This window comes from Symsagittifera roscoffensis, chromosome 2 (assembly GCF_963678635.1).
Source record: "Symsagittifera roscoffensis chromosome 2, txSymRosc1.1, whole genome shotgun sequence".
NCBI lineage: Eukaryota > Metazoa > Xenacoelomorpha > Acoela > Convolutidae > Symsagittifera > Symsagittifera roscoffensis.
This window is the reverse complement of record NC_087063.1, coordinates 8532915-8554402: the sequence shown is the minus strand read 5'-3', so window position 1 is coordinate 8554402 and position 21488 is coordinate 8532915. Positions and strand designations below refer to the sequence as shown.

The window sequence follows — 21488 nt, the reverse complement described above, 5'->3', positions numbered from 1 at the left end:
TCAACAAATTTTTGATTTCTTTCGTGAAAATAAATTCTGTTGGTAACAAACTATTTCGATCTGACATATCAGAAGCAAAGAAATCGATAATTTTTAGACTAAAAAGTTTAAATTGTAGGCATGGTAAGCCTACCCCACCATCTGAAATGGGGTGATGTAAAACTTCTTTCCTTATGTCAAGTCTACTTGATTTTTTCAATTCTGCTTTTAATAATTCTTGGCATTTATTAACAGTATCCAAGTTAACTGTAGTATGACGGGCCAATTGAAAAAATTTAGGGAGAACATAAACTGACAGTGTTAATGACTTGGCCCTCAAAGATTTACTAAGTGAAATTAACCCTCAATGTTTTTGAATTTCAGAACTCAACATTACTTCAATATTTTCAACTTTTTGGGAAGTGTAAAACAAGACATTAAGTATTTTTGTTTCCTTGACTGTATTATAGGGTAATAAATCAGGTATAGAAAACACTTCACTTTTACTTATATTAATCATCATTTGAGTTTGCGAGTTTGTTTGCAAAATGTATCGATAAAGCGAAACAACCTGTCAATGCATCGGATTTTGATAATGCAAGTTATGTCGTCTGCATATGAAACTAGTTTGGGACACAATATCCCGAAACCTTCAAACGCTTCTGTAGATTCAATTGCTTGAAGAAGGGGTTCGATAAAAACTATGAATAAAAATGCGAAAAGAGGGCAACCTTGTCTCACACCGCGATGAACTTTGAAGCTGGCTGATAAAAAATCATTCATCTCAATTATTGCTTTTGAGTCTAGGTACAAAGTTTCAATAGCTCTAACGGAAAACTCATCAAATTTTGACCCTTTCAAAATTTTGAAGAGAAGTGATCTGTCAACTCTGTCAAATGCTTTAGAAAAGTCCAATTTTACAGCACATGAATCTCAGTTAGCCAATCGTTCTGGAGTTATCGCTTTTTTCAGCTTTCGTATTGCTGTGTGCATTTGTCTTCCAGGCAAATACGCGTGCTGGTGGTTTTTTACAACTTTGCAAAGGTCTTTTTCAATTCGATTACAGACTACATGGGCAAAAATTTTCGCGTCAGTATTCATGAGACTGATGGGGTGAAAATCTTGTACTGCTGTGGCATTTCCCATTTCGGAAGCAGTTTGAGTATTGCTAAATGAAAACTGTTTGCGAAAATTCCACCATGAACAAAATGATTGAAAACTTAAGCTAAAATTGAACAAAACTCATCCGTGAAAGTCTTATTTAGCCAAGATGTAAAGCCGTCTGGTCCAGGCGAGCTTTTCAAATTCAATTTTTTTATAGCCAAGTGAATTTCATCTTCTGTAAAGTAATTATGGCCATCATTCTCATAATTTTTGAGTTTATTTTTTTGATAAAAACATCATAAATAGTTGTTCAGAGTCTGTTATAGAACTATTTGAAAAAATATTTGAAAAATAATTTCGAAATTGATTAGGAATATCCTCATCCGTATGATAAACGTTCTGATCCTTTTGAATTCGCTTGATTGAGTTAATTGAGTTCTTTGAGGTCCATAGACTACAAAATTTGGGCACACCCTGAAAAGTATTTTAAATTCTTTCTGATGTACATGCTTTTTGTTATCTTGAATAAACTTCAGAAGGTCACGAAAATTATGCTTAAAGTTTTCGTAACTAATTGGTGATTCAATTTCAAAAAAAATTTTTAGATCTTCACGAATTAAGCTGGCGTTGTTTTTTACAATTTCTTCATTTAATTTGCAGTAACTAGGACCGCATTGATACAAGTTAGATGGCTTAACAAAAACATGTAACAGCAAATGATCAGAAATTGAGATTTGAGTGCTTTGCCTAGAGTCATACTCTGTTTCGAAATTCATAAAAACATAATCTTTGCGCGCAAAAGTTTTATGTTGTTTGTCATAATGTGTATAATCACAAAATCATTCTTGAGTGCGAAATCAACAAAACCAAAACAATCAAGAATTTTTTCTTTGAGTTAGGTAAATCGTTTGATACGTGCATTTAACTTAATTATTGAAGAATTGTTAATAGTGTCATGACTCAGTGCATTAAAATTACCCGTCATGATAATTTTCGATTTACTAGGTAAAAATCTGATACTTAACTTCAGGGAATTCAAAGTTGCTTGGAAGGACTTTGGGTTCGCATAAATGTTGATAACAAACAAATCACGTTTGAAAACATTTAACAATTGAAAACCATTACTGGAAGCAATTCTTTTGGCAGGGCTCAAATTTGATGACCATATTGATAAGAAACCACCAGAATTATTTGAGCCCGGTATGAAATTAAAAAAAACATTTTATTTATCCAGTAAACTCAGATGTATATTTGTAAGATTTGATATTTTTGCTTCCTGAATGCACAAAATGAAACAAGGCAACTTTTTTAATACTTGGCATTTTTTGATAAGTGAGTGTAATTGAGCTGGATTTCCTATGCTAAAAATGTTCACGGAAAAAATATCTGGTTTTTCTCACATAGAAATTTTGTTAAAACTTCCCTCCAACCAAGTCTTCTCCGTTATTTTTAGATTTTATTTTAGGCCTTTTCTTCCGTGTTAAAACTGACCGAGAGGTTGGTGAAATTTCACGCTTTCTTTTTGTAAGCATTCTTCCGTCAGAGGAACATTTCCGTTTGTTTTTGTTTGATATTTAAATTGACTTTTTTTGTTTTGCAGAGTAAGAATGAAAATCTACAACCTGATTGTTGAGAACCTCGTCCTTTTGTTTTTCCTCGCTTTGAGTTGCTGCACTGTTTGTTTTAGATTCATTAACCAAAAGTCTAGATGGTGGAGTTTTGACATTCTTTCCTTCGACATTTTCGCTACCATTACAGAACTTATCGCTTGTTGTTTCGTCATCGTTTTTCTCGTCGCTGGCATTATTGGAGCTTGCTTTTTGTGGGTACTGATTATTTGGATTTTTGATTTTTTGGTTTCCTATGTTGCACCAATCATCGTGATGACATTTTTCTTGGCGTCCAGACATCTTATATTTTTGACATTCAAGTAGTGAAGGTATGTGGAACAAGATTTCTACACCTTCCCACATTGTAAAGCCATCCATTCTAGATTTGTAAGACCAGTCCGTCAGCTTTTTCTCTTGTGCTTCGTTTTGAATTTTAGCTTCTAAAATTACTCTTCCTGTGTAAACATACTGACTCGGTTCAGTTACGATAAAGGTCTCACTTTGGAATATGGGGTTATGAATTATGTCTTCTGGCAATTTGAGAATTAATTTCGCTTCGATATCGTTGCATACATAAGGCAAGTTCGACAATTTGATTTTGGCTAGTTTAGGGTAAATGTTCTTGGGTCTATGAGACCTTGGAAAGCATCCCATGGGAAATATCGTCCTGTTAAGTAGAATGATTCCTTCGCTTTTGATGCTACTTACGAATTGCTCTGCTTCGGGGGGAGCAATAACTGTCAGTGTATGAAGTTTGCGGTCATCTTTTGTCACAGTTATTGTTTTTGAGATTGTCATCTTCTCTTGCATTGTTGTAGGGAATTGTTTCAGTATATCGGAAGCACAACTTCTATATGCCTGCGCCAGGTTTTCTGCTGACTTTTTAACTTCTCTCGAGAATGGGGGGATGATTTTGATTATTTGGATTTGTTTTTTTTCTGCCGTCGATTTGTTTGCTGTTAGTGCAATTCTGAAATTTGTCTCCGTTTCAATCAGCACTTCATGAGTAGTTGGTAGCTGAGATTCGTCAATTGTTGTTGATTCATGACATGGTTTTACTCGAGGGGGGGGGGGCAAAAAAAGCATTAACTCGGAGATATACTTAAGAAAATAGATTTTTCACTTTCATAATGTAGAGATCAGAAGGCAAAAACATCACCATATATTTTTTTTTCAAATTGTAAATTGAATTTGTTTAGTTAAGAGTTTCATAATCAATATGTACATCAAATAACATCATATTTATTCAATTGACATTACTTTTACCGGATACCGGGTATCCTGGTTTGTTGCTGAAGTCTAACATGTCCTTATAGTTTTTATCAGAAGGAGCAATTTGTATTTCTTATCTTCCATACTTCCCATGACACAAATGTTTGCAAGTTGATTTTCCATGACGTCGATGATTTTGAATATGCGCCACGAATAACCGTAACAACATACTTAAGACTTGCAATGTTGGTTGATACAAAAACATCACGGCAATTGTTAATCTGTAATATTTTTCTTGAAGGTTGTAGCGAGGGACAACTGAAAATTAGGTGTTCGAATGTTTCGCATTCTAAATTACAATAGAAACCTTCGGGGGCATTCTCAAGAAATAAAAACCACCGCTTTTCTCCATCTTCACAAACATTGTACGCGAATTTATAAAGAAAGTTTTTTTCCCATACATCAAGCATTGAATTTTTCCAAACATTGCCTGTAAATTCAATCAATTCATCTTCTGAACAGAGGTAACAGTTTGCAGCAAAACACAAGCGGAAAATTGCAGCTCGATGAAAACTACAGTTTTGTAAGCAGAAATAATAAACATCTCGCGATTTTGTCTGTACTGTTATAATTAAACGGCTATTGGTAATGTTTGAAAAAATTGCAAAATCACTCGAACTTATTTCAATAGAACTGTTCGTATTTCTCAACAAATTTTTGATTTCTTTCGTGAAAATAAATTCTGTTGGTAACAAACTATTTCGATCTGACATATCAGAAGCAAAGAAATCGATAATTTTTAGACTAAAAAGTTTAAATTGTAGGCATGGTAAGCCTACCCCACCATCTGAAATGGGGTGATGTAAAACTTCTTTCCTTATGTCGAGTCTACTTGATTTTTTCAATTCTGCTTTTAATAATTCTTGGCATTTATTAACAGTATCCAAGTTAACTGTAGTATGACGAGCCAAATGAAAAAATTTAGGGAGAACATAAACTGACAGTGTTAATGATTTGGCCCTCAAAGATTTACTTAGTGAAATTAACCCGCAATGTTTTTGAATTTGAGAACTCAACATTACTTCAATATTTTCAACTTTTTGGGAAGTGTAAAACAAGACACCAAGTATTTTTGTTTCCTTGACTGTTTTATAGGGTGATAAATCAGGTATGGAAAGCACTTCACTTTTACTTATTTTAATCATCATTTGAGTTTGTCTGCAAAATGTATCGATTAAGCGGAACAACCTGTCAATACATCGGATTTTGATAAGGCAAGTTATGTCGTCTGCATATGAAACTAGTTGGGGCACAATAACCCGAAACCTTCAATTTCTTCTGTAGATTCAATTGCTTGAAGAAGGGCTTCGATAAAATTTATGAATAAAAATGCGGAAAGAGGGCAAAAATGCGGAAGGATGAATTTTGAAGCTGGCTGATAAAAAACAGTTTATCTCAATTACTGCTTTTGAGTCTAAATACAAAGTTTCATTAGCTCTATCTGAAAACTCATCGAGGTTTAACCCTTTCAAAATTTTGATGAGAAGTGATCTGTCAGCTCTGTCAAACGCTTTAAAAAATTCTAAATTTACAGCACATGAACCTCTGTTAGCCAATCGTTCTGGAGTAACCGCTTTTTTCAACTTTCGTATTGCTGTGTGCAATTGTCTTCCAGGCAAATAAATGTGCTGATGGTTTTTTACAACTTTGCAAAGGTCTTTTTTAATTCTATTACAGACTACATGGGCAAAGATTTTCGCGTCAGTATTCATGAGGCTGATGGGGCGAAAATCTTGTACTGCTATGGCATTTTCAGATTTCGGGAGCAGTTTGATTATTGCTAAACAAAATCTGCTTGGAAATTTTCCACCATGAACAAAATGATTAAAAAACTTTAGCTAAAATTGAGCAAAACTCATCCGTAAAATTCTTATATAGCTGGGATGTAAGGCCGTCTGGTCCAGGTGAGCTTTTCAAATTCAATTTGTTTATAGCCAAGTGAATTTCATCTTCTGTAAAGTAATTATAGCCATCATTCTCATTATTTTCGAGTTTATTTTTTGATAAGAATGTCATTAGTAGTTGATCGGAGTCTGTTGTAGAATTAATTGAAAAAATATTTGAAAAATACTTTCGAAATTGATTAAGAATCTCCTCATCCGTATGATAAACGTTCTGATCCACTTGAATTCGCTTGATTGAATTAATTGTGTTCTTTGAGGTCCATTGACTACAAAATTTGGGCACACCCTCAAATGTATAGCTGAGAGTTTTCTGAATTTTTCGATAGTCTGAAAAAAATTTTTCCTGGGAAACTTTTTGAAGATGTTCCCGAACCAAATGATGTTTTTCAATCAAACTAGGGTTCGGACCTTTTCCGCTGTGAATGCAATTTCTGAGAACATTTTCATGATACTTCAATGTATTAAGTTCTTTCTGATCTACAGGCTTTTTGTTTTCTTGAATAAACCTCAGAAGGTCACGAAAATTGTGCTTAAATTTTTCGTAACTACTTGGTGATTCATTTTCAAAAAAGCTTTTTAGATTTTCACGAATTAGGCTGGCGTTGTTTTTTAAAATTTCTTCATTTAGTTTCCGGTAACTAGGGCCGCGCTGATACAAGTTAGATGGCTTAACAAAAACGTGTAAGAGTAAAAGATCAGAAATTGATATTTGAGTGCTTTGCATAGTGTCATACTCTGTTTCGAATTTCATAAAAACATAATCTATGCGCGCAAAAGTTTTATGTTGTTTGTCATAATGTGTATAATCACAAAAATCATTCTTGAGTGCAAAATCAACAAAACCAAAACAATCAAGAATTTGTTCTTTGAGTTGGGTAAATCGTTTGATACGTATTTAACGCATTTCACTTAAGTATTGAAGAACTGTTAATATTGTCATAACTCAGCGCATTAAAATCACCCATCATGATAATTTTCGAATTATTAGGAAAAAAAACCTGATGCTTAACTTCAGGGAATTCAAAGTTGCTTGGAATGAAATTGGATTTGCATAAACGTTGATAACAAACCAATTAAGTTTGACAAAATTTAACAATTGAAAACCTGTACTTGAAGCAATTCTTTTTGCAGGACTCAAGTTTGATGACCATAACGTTACGAAACCACCAAAATTATTTGAGCCCGGTATGGAATCGAATAAAACATTATATTTATCCAGTAAACTCAAATGTATATTTGTAAGTTTTGATATTTTTGCTTCCTGAATGCACAAAATGAAACTGGGCGATTTTTTTAAAACTTGGCATTTTTTGATGAGTGAGTGTAATTTAGCTGGATTTCCTATGCTAAAAATATTAACGGAAAAAATATCTGGTTTTTCGCACATAGAAATTTTGCTAACACTTCTCTCCAACCAAGTCTTCTCCGTTATTTTTAGATTTTATTTTAGGCCTTTTCTTCCGTGTTAAAACTGACCGAGAGGTTGGTGAAATTTCACGCTCTCTTTTTGTAAGCATTCTTCCGTCAGAGGAACATTTTCGTTTGCTATTTTCGATAATTAAATTGTCTTTTTTTTCTTTTGCAGAGTAAGAATGAAAATCTACGACCTGATTGTTGAGAACCTCATCCTTTTGTTTTTCTTCGCTTGGAGTTGCTACACTGTTTGTTTTAGATTAATTAATCAAAACTCTAGATGGTGGTGTTTCGACATTCTTATCTTCTTCATTTTCGGTACCATTACAAAACTTATCGCTTGTTGTTTCGTCATCATTTTTTCTCGTCATTGGCATTATTGGAGCTTGGTTTTTGTGGGTACTGATTATTTGGATTATTGGTAATTTGGTTTCCTATGTTGCACCAATCATCGTGATGACCTTTTTCTTGGCGTCCAGACATCTTGCATTTTTGACATTCATGTAGTGAAGGTATGTGAAACGAGATTTCTACACCTTCCCACATTTTGAAGCCATCCATTCTCGATTTGTAAGACCAGTCCGTCAGCTTTTTCTCTTGTTCTTCGTTTTGAATTTTAACTTCTAAAATGGCTCTACTTGTGTAAACATATTGACCCGGTTCAGTTACGATACAGGTCTCACGTTGGAATATGGGGCTATGAATTATGTCTTCTGGCAATTTGAGAATTAATTTCGCTTCGATATCGTTGCATACATAAGGCAAGTTCGACAATTTGATTTTGGCTAGTTTAGGGTAAATGTTCTTGGGTCTATGAGACCTTGGAAAGCATCCCATGGGAAATATCGTCCTGTTAAGTAGAATGATTCCTTCGCTTTTGATGCTAGTTATGAATAGCTCTGCTTCGGGGGGAGCAATTACTGTCAGTGTATGAAGTTTGCGGTCATCTTTCGTCACAGTTATTGTTTTTGAGATTGTCATCTTCTGTTGCATTGTTGTGGGGAATTGTTTAAGTATATCGGAAGCACAACTCCGATAAGCCTGCGACAGATTTTCAGCTGACTTTAAAATTTCTCTCGAGAATGGGGGGATTATTTTGAGTATTTGGATTTGTTTTGTTTCTGTTGTCGATTTGTTTGCTGTTAGCACATTTCTGAATTTTGTCTCCGTAATTGGTAGCTGAGACTCCGTCAGTTGTTGTTGACTCATGACTTGGTTTTACTCAGTGGGGGGCAAAAGAGCCTCACCCGGAGATATACTTGAAAAAAATTAATTTTTTTTGATCAAAATGAAGAAGGCAAAAACATCAACAGAAGGCAAAAACCATATTGCACATGCGATTTGTAATTGTTTTTTTCAACTCATAAATTCGTTTTTAAAAGAGATATGTGTTTTTTCCATGTGATGTTTTTAAAAATCCATAGCAACTGAATCAGTTAAATTATATAACATAATTTTCTTTATTACATTCTAGTTCAGTTGACATTAACTATAATCGACAATGGGTTCCAGACAAGTTTTACAGGTGTTCGAGCAGTATCAGAAGTCACGCACTACGTTTGTGCAAACAGTCGCAGAACTTGCAAGCAGGCCTCAAAACATTGAGACCTTGCAAAATGCAGGTGTCATGAACTTGCTGCGCCCACTGCTACTGGATGTTGTTCCAACTATTCAGCAGACAGCCGCATTAGCTCTCGGAAGATTGGCAAATTATAATGACGACCTCGCTTTAGCTGTTGTCAAGGGTGATATTTTGCCTCAATTGGTGTACTCTCTCGCTGAACAGAACCGATTCTACAAAAAAGCTGCAGCTTTTGTTCTACGCGCGGTGGCAAAACATTCTCCTGAGCTGGCTAATTCGGTGGTAGAATGCGGTGCACTCGACGCACTGGTAATTTGCCTGGAGGAGTTCGACCCTGGAGTCAAAGAGAGTGCTGCTTGGGCACTTGGATACGTTGCTAGACATAATGCTGAATTGTCTCAAGCTGTTGTTGATGCCGGCGCGGTTCCTCTCTTGGTTCTTTGCATCCAAGAACCGGAACTATCTTTGAAAAGAATTGCGGCATCTGCACTGAGCGATATTGCCAAACACTCACCTGAATTGGCTCAAACTGTTGTGGATGCTGGAGCCATTGCGCATCTAGCGCAAATGATTCTCAACAATGATGCGAAATTGAAACGACAGGTGTTTTCTGCACTCGCACAGATAGCAAAACATTCAGTCGACTTAGCTGAAATGGTTGTCGAGGCTGAAATTTTTCCGGCTGTTCTCACTTGCTTACAGGACTCGGACGAGTATGTGAAGAAGAATGTGGCTACTCTTATTAGAGAAATAGCTAAGCACACCCCGGAATTGTCACAACTGATCGTGAACGCTGGCGGTGTGGCAGCTATAGTGGATTACATAGGAAGTTCGAAGGGAAATATTCGTTTGCCTGGAATCATGATGCTAGGATATGTTGGCGCTCATTCAGAGAGCTTAGCAACAGCTGTAATAGTGTCAAAAGGAGTCGATCAGTTATCAGTAGCAATGACAGAGGAGACAGAAGATCACATCCTGGCTGCTATTAGTTGGTCGCTAGGTCAGATTGGACGTCACACTGCCGAGCATTCGAAAGCAGTTGCAACACGTAACGTTTTCCCGAAGCTGCTTCAATGCTATCTTCGAACAGACGCATCCGAGGATCTACAACAGAAGTCAAAGAAAGCCTTGAAGAACTCTCTCCAGAAGTGCGTACATCTGTCAGCTCTAGAGCCTCTCCTGCATGATGCCCCGTCAAACATACTGAAACATGTTGTGGCTCAATTCAGTAAAGTTCTACCACATGATCAAAAAGCACGTCGCTTGTTTGTCACAAGCGGTGGCTTGAAGAAAGTCCAAGCCATCAAAGCCGAACCTGGGTCAGCACTTGCTGAGTATATTAACACTATAAACAACTGTTACCCAGAGGAGATCGTGAAATACTACTCTCCAGGATATTCCGAGACACTATTGGAGAGATTGGAAAGCTACCAACCAGTTGCTTGAGAATCAACATCAACTAAACTACATATATAGAAATTAAATCTGTATCGTACTAAAATTTACCAGCATCCTAAAGTGCTTTTTTTTAAAAGTACTGAACTGATACTTCATATGGCAGAGCAAGCAACATTAAATAATTTATGAACTATTTGCATTAAATCTTATCGGGTAATGTTGCTCAATCTGCCTTATATATACTCCAATAGAGATGGCCATTTAAGTAAAATGTAAATAAAATTTATTATATAAGATCTTCTAGTAACTCGAGTTCTAAGACATCTACGCGTTCGAACCCAATCCATTTGTTGATTTTTTTTGCCTCAACTTCGTCAACATATTTGAAAGGCCTAACTTTTTTGATAGAGCCAGGAACCAGTATGCATTATTTTGTTTTCTAGTTCTTGGCGATTCGAACTTAAAACGATGATGATTTTATTTTGCGATGAAAAAAGACCTATCTCGACGCTATCGTAATGTTGTTTCAACAGGATAATTAAACGGTCGACTTGTGAAGGAAATGTGTCCTAGCCTTCATCTTTTGGCTGATTTTTAGGCTTTTAAAGGTGAGTGTAATACCGTGTGATCAGTCGCGATGCGGATTCGGAAAAGAACTTAGACGAAAATTTCTCGGTTTTGAGGCAATAAATTTGCTATTTTTGATTCCCTATAAGAAACGACCGCAAAGGAGTGGCTAAATTTGTTGCACTGAAAATAGAATCAAGTTAAATATTTAAATAGCTTTCTTTTGAAATCTAGATTATACAACATTTGATATTTTTTTATCTTCAAATTGATATTAGTTAATTCATTCAAAACACGTCCGGAAAGACAATTACCTGCGTTAAAGAAGTATTTACTCAGCCAAAAATTAACTTAAGTCTGTAAACAAAATTCACGCAATTTGCACGCAAGTTATTGTCTAAATTCCGTTATTTTCTGCTCGTATAAATTCCAGTTGTCTAAGTTCCTGAAACCCTCCTAAGAGTGGGAAAGAACTAAGGTGTAGATTGGTTTCCTTAGCGCGATTTTACCTAGCTCAATGAAAGCTTGCACTAGACCTAGTGTTATATCACACTAGAGCACTCTCCATCGTAATTTGGATTCAAAATAAACAATGCAAAAATGACCGGAAAGAAGGGTTGAATATTTCCGTTTTTCGGTTGAAATTAAAGCCTGCGCAGAGAAGATTTGATTAAATTTTTCACCTTATAATTTTTTAAAAATATTTTTCAAGGAAGCTTTTTTTGCAATCATTGCTTCTTTTTGAAGTGCGACTCTCTATCTAGTAAAATTTTGAAAAATCGCACGTTATAACAATAAATATATATTTTTTGTAATACTAATCTTTTTCTGCGTTGATTCTGTGATTGATTTGTAGACTGGAGTTGGTTAGATTTAGTGTAAGACATTGTTTCAACAGTATACGGAATTTTACAAGGTACCAAAGAGAAAAATAGGCTACAAAAATCAGATAAAGCTAATTGTCAATTGATTTCAAAAGAATAGAAAAGTTTTTTTTTAATTTTAAAAATGATGTTAATTGAGCTTATAAGGTGTAAAATTATTTTAATTGATATTATCTGTTGTTACGGAGTTGAAAGAAATTTCAGTTTAGGTAATCAAAGCGCGTTTGGTTTTAAGATGTTTCAAGATAGACAACGCGCATTAACTAGCAAAATTGAGAATTTTCATTAAAGAAATTTGAAAAAAAAAACCTTTAAGTTTTCACCCAAAGTGACAATTTTCAAACCTCCATAACAGATCTCCGTTAAGTGACGACTTAATTCAAAATTGAGGGAAACAAAAATTGGCCCAAATAGTCCGTATTTTATTACAATGTGGAGCTCAGGCTTATCAGTATGAAAGTTTCAACTTTTCTACTTTTTTGTTGAAATTTTTTCTTAAAACCTAAAATTATTTTGTGCGGTCGAAACACAAGGTTTTTTTCTCTGATGCAAGCTACTTTGCTTTTGTTGGGTGGAATGATCGCTAATGCCTTAGTTTTTTATGAGAAGGCGAAATAATTCGAAGTCCTTGACCATCCAGGTGCGTTGTTTGAGGGCGATACATTGTTTCTGCGAAAAATAATCAAAACTTTCATGTTAGTCTAGATAAGAGAGACGGCAGCGGTTCTCCCTACAAAACTGACCAGCTCAAATCTTGGTTCTCTTTGGTTGATAATTAGTTGGAATTAAACTTTGTTTCGACCATTCAAAACCGTGAGGAACTTTGTATTTGGGTGTGTTTTTTTTTCCTCTTTTGTTTTCCACGCAAAATCAGGTTCCACAAATTATCTTTGGAATGTGTCGAGCAATATATCATATTGAAGCTTTTTCAGTTGTGATTCAAGCAACAATTAAGAAGTTTCAAAATTAGTCCCGAGAAAACCGGTTTGAGAGTCTTAGTCTATTTTTGAGCGAGTAAAGCAATCGAGTAACAATCGTTCTTTTCAAATGCTCATTTAGGCTCTGAAAAATTGATTTATCAAAAAGAAAACTAGTTTTGTATGCTACATTTAGCTCTTCATTGTCAATTGAAGTTTTCAAATTGCTGCAAACGTTTTTTTAAATTTCATTTTTGTTTGTTATTCATTTTTTCAAGACAATTTTTGTCGATTTTGCCTAATTCACTTACAATTTTTTCTCTGCGTGTGGTCGAAACATTCTGTCCTATTAGCACATCAATCGGCTATCCTTGTTTTTCAATTGCCTACTGAACTTAAAAGTAACTGCGCATTCTGATGCGCGTAATGTTGTCTAGTTGCTATGAACGCGAATCCTCAATGCAAAGTCCTGGTTGTGAGTCGAATACATTCTAATTGATTCAGCCTGGAATCCAGTAGATATCATAAACTGCAGAACCTTGCTGAAAAGGCCTGGTTGCCATTTTTTTCTGGATGCAAAGATTTCCAATGGACCCGCCATTTGGTACTTTTTTTACGCCAGCCACTTTTCTTTTTGCATTTTCTTCCAAAGAGCGTCGTTATAGGGTTTCGAAAGAGCTCGATAAATCAAAAAGGTCGGCAAATTTTTTCAAATCGCCTTGTCAAAAAATTTCTGTGCCTTTTTTCTCAACACGGTGAAGGTTTTTTGTTCAACAAAAAAACTCAATCGAAGCATGACGGAAAGAGCGTTAATTCGACAATTATTCCCTTTTGTACAATTATTTTCCAGAGAAACGACTCAATTTAAAAATCGAGAACATTAAAACCAGTTTTCTGGTTCTATCCAATATCATTTTGTTTTGTGACTTTTTCATGTTTTGAATCTTTCATCCATTGATAGTCAAACTACAATTTGAACAAATAAAATATGGTGCTTTAAAACCGGTTACTCAATTATATTACATACAATAAACTGCTTAACAACCAAAATTCAATTGTTGGTAATATATATTTTTTGAAAGTTTTACACACAACAAACTCAAACCATTTTGCATTATTGAGCGTTTTTTAAATCGCTGTTTTTTAAAGTCATCACGACGAAAAGTGTATTCAGTATTTCTGTTCAATATTTTCATGCTCACACACAGTTATTGACTTTCTGATCAAAATTTTGGTTTCTTCGAGGGAACCGAAGCGGATTTAGGCGCTGGAATGAGCGTGTTGAAATCATTTGTCATCCTTTCGTAAATTTCATTGTCCGTACTTTCCTCGTCGTCCGCTTCCGGTTCATTATCACCGTCCCCACCCATTTCAGATTTCTTAATCTCGCGGGGGGCTTTTTTGCGCGCCTTTTCCAGCATCCGAATGTCTTTGTAGTCGCTGACTTGGATGTGGAATACTTCTTGTCCGTCGAAGTACCGGTCGTTGATTAGATCAACCAGGTGGTTGAATTTGTGCGGCAGATTCTCAATTTTGTTATCAAGGGTACGTCGCTCGTCGATCTCCTTGCGGTGCTCTGAATAAAAATTAGCAGTGCGGTTAATTACATAGTTTTTGTCTTGCGTGAAGTTTTAGTTATCGCATGCATATGGTAGCTTTTGGGTGTTCCTATTATACCTTTCTTTTAGTTTTACAGGAGTATGAAAAGAACGGCTTTTTTCGAATTTTTTTATTTTCCTGTTTTGCACGTCAAGGTGATAAGTAAATAACGCATTTCGAAAAACTGTATCAACAAGTATACTCTATCCCACTGGGAGATCTAAAAATTACATAACGAGGGTTTTGTCAATCGTAAGTGGACTCCGCAACAGGCTGAAAACAGATTTGTCGCATAATCCGCAAGCTTGCTACTTTTTTTTAACCTTCTTTGCTGTTCTGGATTCAACAAAGTCCACAAACAAACGATAATACTTGTGCATAGGAAAATTACACTGTCGTGGAATTCGTAACTGTTGGCGGAATTCTAAAGTTGCAAGCGGAATCCGCGGTTTGTAAGCGGATTCTGCATACATTTGCAAAATACTTTTAAAGGTTTGCGGAGTTCTCTTACATATGCGGATTTTGCTAACACTTTGCGGAATCCGTTTAAATTCTCTGAATCCGGAGCAACCAGTAACCTATACTTGTTGCGGATCCGCGACAAAATTAATGTGCCGACAAAATTTACGTTACAGGTATTTGTGCGCGGAATCCACGGAAAATATGTCAGTGGAATCCACTTACACTTTGGAACCTGTTTCAAATTTTTTCTCTTGATTCCAGTGACCTAAAGGCACCACATGGTGCTCCTATCCAGTGCCTCGTAATGTAAATGCTTCTTTCGAAACAAAGAAATGACACAATTTTAATAAGTGTCTTTGTGTACTTAATAAAAAACAAAAAATTGCGCTAAAAAAGAGTTGCCGGTTTCTAAACGAGCAGTACAGAAAATCTGGACCACGACCGTTTCTAAACACAAAGAAAAAAGGTTTGATTTTTTTTGAGCTGGCAAAAAATATTAAAATAGTCTTTTTTTCATGTTCGCGCCGGAAAACCGCTAACTCGAGCTTCAAAAAATTCTTTTGAATGCTGAAAAATTCATGATTTATCCCAACAAAATTTTTTAGCTTTCTGTTCTCAAATTTTTTAAAACAAATTTTCACAGCATTTTGAAAAGTGATTTTATTTTTTTATTGATCGAATCACTTTTGAAAGGTCATATAAATCATATTTACAACAAAAGCTAAAAAAAAAAAGAAAAGAAGCTGAATTATATCCAAGTTCTCGCTGCACTGAAATTGACAGTTTTGATCGAAAAAAATGTGTATGCACACATCAACCAGACCTGAAACATAGGAGCGTAGCTAACAAACAAGTTAAAATTGTCAATGAACTCAGTAGCGGATTTAAGTGAGGGCGGAGAGCAAATCTTCCTCCCCGGGAATTCGACTACCTGACCACCCAGAGGTCCCTTTAAAAATTATTCCAGGAAATCTTTTTTTTGCTGACCGGCCCTAAAATTTGCTCAAAATCTTCAAAAAATTGCCTTGAAATTTTTTTGCCCATTTGTTCAGGTATTTACTTGTGGCATAGAATGTTTTGTCAAAAAAGGGTCTTAATCGTGATTTGGGAGAGTTCGGAGTATCATTTTGGCCGATTTTAAAATGTCGACAAAATTTTAAGTTTTTTTTATTCCGCTAGAAAATCTGAAAATTAAAATCCACGTTTGAACTTGAAAGTCATTCACCCATTTTGTGCCATTTCCGCTTCTTAAATTGGAGAGCCTAATGTGATTTCCTTTTAGCAATTGATTTTGAATTGAATTTTAAAATAAATCGAATGTCAAGCCTCCAAAAGACATTTAAGAGTGATCAAATTTAAAGACTTTTCATGAAAAAAAAACATCACGAACTGCACAAGTGTCTTAACTACGTTCATTGACACTTAAAAATAGTAAAATTGTAAGGTAAATGTGTACTCATGTCGACGACAGTCTTCTTGGCCGATCCCGCCTGCTTCTCCGCCCAATACTTCATTCGTCCTCCGAGGAACGACAGGATCTCGTACTCGTTCGACTTCTCCGCGAGACCTAAAAACACACCAATGCTGCATTACCACGTGAAGAAGATAATTTACCCGGGTCGAGGTTGTTCATCCGTAGAAAAGCGCACAAAATTTAGTTTTTTTGTTGCAATTTCGTTCATTTTTTCACGGATGATTTTGAAAGAAATGAGCGTTAGAGTTTCAGACTTGAAGTTCAAAGTTTTCCTTAAGTTAACAATAGATAAATTGCCACACTTTTGGTTTTGAATACTTACCGCTGACATATACAAGAACTTTTTAAACTTGTTTGGGTAAAAAAATTTTGTTTGCCATTAAGAAGGATGTCTTCTTAATTTGATACTTCTGAACTTTACCGAATCTTCCACAGCTAGTGGAAATAAAGATTTTTTCTAGAGCACATCCATAATAAATAAAAGCAATCGGACTTCCTTTCATGAGAGTATTTTGTAGAAAAAAATCTAGAATATTCTGAATCGCTTCACACTTACCTTCGTTGACGTCACCGACAGACGCGTCTAGAATGACGACGAATATGTTCATTGTAATGAGCATCATGCAGTTCGAGTAACTCATGAAGAAAATGGCCCCAAGAGTCTCGTCTATTTGGATCAGTTCCTCGAATGAGAACTTTCCCAGTAGCATGTTGAACAGAGACTGCTGAGTCTGGAAGGGGGTGGCATATCGCACGAGGAAACTGCCAAAGAACATGTACGCCATCGTCACAAAACCTGAGGCAAAAATATAACAATGCATTAAAACGAGTCGGTAGTATTTAAAAGTGGTAGTAATTTGAAAAAGAGAATGGCTCACTTTTGACCAGCGACCCTTAACCCGCATTGGAGTTCCATGAATAAAAATCGATTATAATTGAGTTTCCTAGTCAGTGTCCACAAAAGTGAAAACAAATCCATTATAATCAATTAAAAATGGATTATAGAATTAGTATTTTTCGAGGCAACAAAATCCTTTTTTCATCCATTATAATAGCTTTTTTTCTCTTTTGTGGACACTGACAATGAAACTAAATTATAATCGATTTCTTTCCACTTTAATGAGATGCGAATTTCAACACACATAAAGTCTTTTTTACATTTTAAACTAAAGTTGGTTACGTTGGTTACTTGTTGTTCAATTTAATTTTTTTCTGCCTAACTTTGATGTTACTTATATTTTTTTATGTTACTCAAAAACTGAATTTCGTTCCTTTCAATAATTTTGTTAAATTACTAGAAACTTGGGGGGGGGGCGGTAAAGTTGGAGCTGGACCCTCCATTACCCCCCTAGCGTTTTTCCGTTTACACTTAACCCGGGGTTCAGGGGGGGTGTGGGTTCAGGTGAGGGTGTTCAGGTGGGGGGCAGAGGTGTTCAGTGGGGGGGGGGGGGGGGGAGCAAAGGGGCAAACATAAGGGGGATCGAAGGGGAGCAAAGGGGCAAACGTTAGGGGGGGAGAGCTTAACGGAATCTTTTTTCAATTTGAGTTTAGGTTTAGAAATGGATTAGGCCGTACACTCGCTTAGCAAAGTATCCGCATTTGATGAATGCAGAAATTCTTGCAAATTTTTGCACGACGCGCAAAACAAAAATAAAGTGGAAATCAATTTTAATGTGATTTCCTAATTATTATTAAATCCATTATAATGGATTCCAAATGAATTATAATGCATTTTGTTTTGGCGAGATAAAATGGATTTAAATACATTTTCAGTCCAATTTGTTGCCTGAACGTAACATGGGAATCGATTAAGTTTACAACATTTTAGACCACGAAAATCCATTATAATCGATTTATTTTCACTTTTTTAAATGCGGGAAAATACTGGAGCAGAGTCTATTGTTTGATTCGGGACAGTGGATTGATACTTCCTTGAAAGATATTTTTTGATTTTTTAATCATTCTTCCTGCTATTAAACAAAAAACTAAGTTTTTTTGAACTCGTACATTTAATTGTTATCAATTTTAATTGACTTCATGAGACCGAAATTGAAAAAAGCATTTGTTCGGTGAATAACAAAAATATATACATAATGAAAGTATGCTAACAAAAGTAGTATACTAAAAAAAACGCCCCCCCCCCCCCCCCAAAAAAAAAAAATAAGTGAAAACAAGGATAACCGGCTAGTGTGCAAGCTGCGCACAATGTTCCGACCATAGTCTTACAAAATACAAAAAAAAAATTCAAACTAGTCTCGTTTTGCCTGCGTGGTGTAATCAAAAGATCTGAACAAAAAATTAGAAATTAGGCATATTCGAGAGTCATAGTAAAATAGGCAATTTTGAAAACAGTTTTTGCATAATAAGGCAATCAAAACAAAAAGCTTCATAAAAAATTTATAAAAAACCAAAAACTTCAAACATTTTTTTGGTTCCCAGAGTTTTTGATTCCCAAATTGGCGTTAAAAAACCCACAAAAATTTTTACACAAAGAAAATTAAAATTAGCACAAATAATCCATTAAAAATGTCTAAACTAAAGCGCAAATAAGCCTGCTAGCTTGCTTAATTTGCTCGAAAAAAGACCAAAAATCAAAAAATTTAAAAGGGGTTTCTCTCAAAACTGTTTGCAAAATTTTTGAATATGATTTGAATCACAACTGAAAGGGCTCTAATATGACATATTACTCGACCCATACTGGTAATTATTTATAGTACTTGATTCTTAGTAGAAAACAAAAAAGAGAAAAATAAGTACAGCTGTTTACTGTGCCAATAGCACAAGAAGATTCGACCATTTTTCAAGTAGGTGTCATTTTTTCTCTGTGGGGTGTGATAAATAGATGTGAACGAAATGAAAAAAAGAAATTGGGCATATTTGACAGTCATGGTTAAATAGGCCTATTAAAAACAATTTTTGTAGTGAAAGTCTATAAATAACGAAAAAAAAATTGTGAAAAAAATTTTTTTTTCACATTTTTTTTCTATTTTTTTTTGAAGAATTTTTCAAATTTTTGAAATATTTGATTCCCAAAATGGCGTTAAAAAACTCCAAAAATAAATTTTGTTCGAGTAAAATGAAGTTTTCATGGCGTAAATAAGTTATAATAAACCTGCACACTGACCTTATTAGCTCGACATTAGACCAAAAAACAAAATTTCAAACCAATTTTTCTCGACACAGAAAAAAATTTTCAAAATTTTAAAATGTCGTTGAAATCACGACTAAAATGACTCTAATATGATATATAACTCGACTCATTCCGATGATTTATTGTGGTACCTAATTTTGTATGGGAAGAAAAACTAAAACACACAAATACAAAGTTCCGCCACACAGTGGTTGGAACAACGAAACTGATTTCTCTTTAAGAAGTTTAGTAAATTGCTCGTTTATAAGGCTAGTCGTAAAACGTTTAAAAGTGGCATGAATGTTTAAAAGAAGTAGAATTTTTTAAAACAGTATAGCGATGAATTCTTTTCAAAAAATTACTTTCTACGAGAACTACCAGCTATTTTCAACCAACAACTTTCAAATTTTCAGAGAAGTCAGTTTTGTTTTACCTTATTTTTGGTTTTTTGGTGGGCGTCTCATATAGCATGCTCCCAGTACGTGTATTTAGTTGCAATTTACCCAACACATGAAAAAACTCAATATTTGTTCACCTAAATTATGACAAATGTACACCTCAATTTTGAAAAAAAAAAGTGAGCAATATATAAGTTGACTGACCAGCCTGCAGGAAGACGAACATGACTGCGAACGAGATCAAGTCAGTGCGACAGGAGACCAGGACGTCTCTGAACATGGAGATCTTCTTGTTGAAGTTCAAGATCTTCAGGAATCGGATGGTCGACACGAAACAGATGGACGCCAGGATGATCAAATAGACCTGCACAGAAACAACTACTTTAACTTTATCGTTTATATTTTTTGTTTTGACTGATTTTGTATTTATCGAATAATGATAATAAACATTTTAAGAAGTAAATAATCATTGTTTGATTCTTTCGTTTGGGCAAGAAGACATGGTTCAAGCTTAAGCGGGCTCTCAGAGCTCGAGATATTGAAAAAATTATATGAAGAATGAGCTTTTCAATAAACACTTGCATTAGACTTTTTTCTTCAACTTTTTGGTTTAAGTTTTTTTTTTCGTTCATGCTTAACTTAAATTTGCGCGTTGCCCGTCTTTGACACTTACCTTTTAAGCTTTTCGTTCTAAAGTAATAACACGACAATTTGGAATACAATTTGAAACGGTTTCTGAGTCAGATTAATTCGCCGCTCACTTTTTATTGAAAAAAAAAACTAAATTGCGCGTTAGTTCCCTAAAGTGGCACATTTCAAACTCTATACAAAAAAGGTCGCAGCTCAAGCGACTCAAGTCACGACTCGAAATAATCTACAATATAAGAAGCTAGATATTATAACATTTAGCTCTATGATTGAACAATGTCTACAAGGGACTTATTAAAAATAGTTTTCTGGGTCTTCTGACAGGAGGGATACCCTCCTTTTCGAGACTCACCAGAGACAGCGTCACAATGTAGTTGAGGTTCACAAACTTGCGACCTCCGACCAGCGATACTCTGGACATGGCACTCTCAGTCTCAGTGTAGCGGTAGATGAAGAGGACAATCGCCAGCACTCCCAGGATGTCCACCGTGAAGTCGATCACGTTCCAGGACTTCTTGAAGAACGCCTTCCTCTGTTTGTAGATTTTTCGCCCGTCTCGAAAAATGAAGGCGACCAGGAAGATGCCAAGGCCAACTTGGACTGCGATCTAAAAAATGTTGTAATATTATGGTTTATGTTGATAATTATCATTGGAATCCTTTAATAAGCTTACAAAAAAAACCAAATCGAACAATTCTTGAATCAATGCTGAAAAATTATCTCAATTATACAAAATTTTTCTCATTTCGTTTTCTCATAAGAAGCTGGTTTCTGATAACTTTATTCAGAAGACACGAGGCAACCTACACGACTGTTAGAGCTTTGGAGACAAAAATGCGGCATTTTTTTATATTAAAGATGAGCTTATAGATTTTATGATGAAGATGAAAAATACGTATCATATACTTGCATATTATAGAAAAAAAACGCTTGTCATACCATCTTCATGCAATTTCTGCACTTTTTGAAATTGTACTATTTTGTATGAAAAGCATTTTTAAATACTATGGTTTTGCATGAGAACCAGTTTTGGTCAACCCGAGACATTAAATCCGACTAATTCTTACTAACTTCCCGATTGTGACAAAAACGTTTGAAACAATTCACTATGAAAAGCAATCAACTCAGAAAAATTCGCTTTGAAATG

General features: G+C 35.1%; 2 protein-coding genes across 3 annotated transcripts in view; one reads left to right on the top strand and one right to left on the bottom strand.

Annotated features, from left to right (window-relative positions):
• The first annotated feature begins 8714 nt into the window (after nucleotides 1-8714).
• On the top strand, nucleotides 8715-10556 carry LOC134840318 (sperm-associated antigen 6-like). The gene has a single exon (XM_063856080.1). It carries the CDS (start codon nucleotides 8784-8786, stop codon nucleotides 10308-10310), a length of 1527 nt encoding a protein of 508 aa, XP_063712150.1. The 5' UTR covers nucleotides 8715-8783; the 3' UTR covers nucleotides 10311-10556.
• A 3111-nt stretch (nucleotides 10557-13667) lies between these two features.
• Nucleotides 13668-21488, bottom strand: part of LOC134838971 (uncharacterized) — a 113702-nt gene continuing 105881 nt past the window's right edge. For both annotated transcript variants that reach the window (XM_063854343.1, XM_063854344.1), the window contains 5 exons: nucleotides 20694-20948; nucleotides 19898-20057; nucleotides 16722-16961; nucleotides 16148-16258; nucleotides 13668-14206 (listed from right to left, as the gene is read on the bottom strand). In XM_063854343.1, coding sequence (XP_063710413.1) covers nucleotides 13854-14206; nucleotides 16148-16258; nucleotides 16722-16961; nucleotides 19898-20057; nucleotides 20694-20948 — 1119 coding nt within the window. In that variant the 3' untranslated portion in view covers nucleotides 13668-13853. The remainder of the gene's footprint in view (nucleotides 14207-16147; nucleotides 16259-16721; nucleotides 16962-19897; nucleotides 20058-20693; nucleotides 20949-21488) is intronic.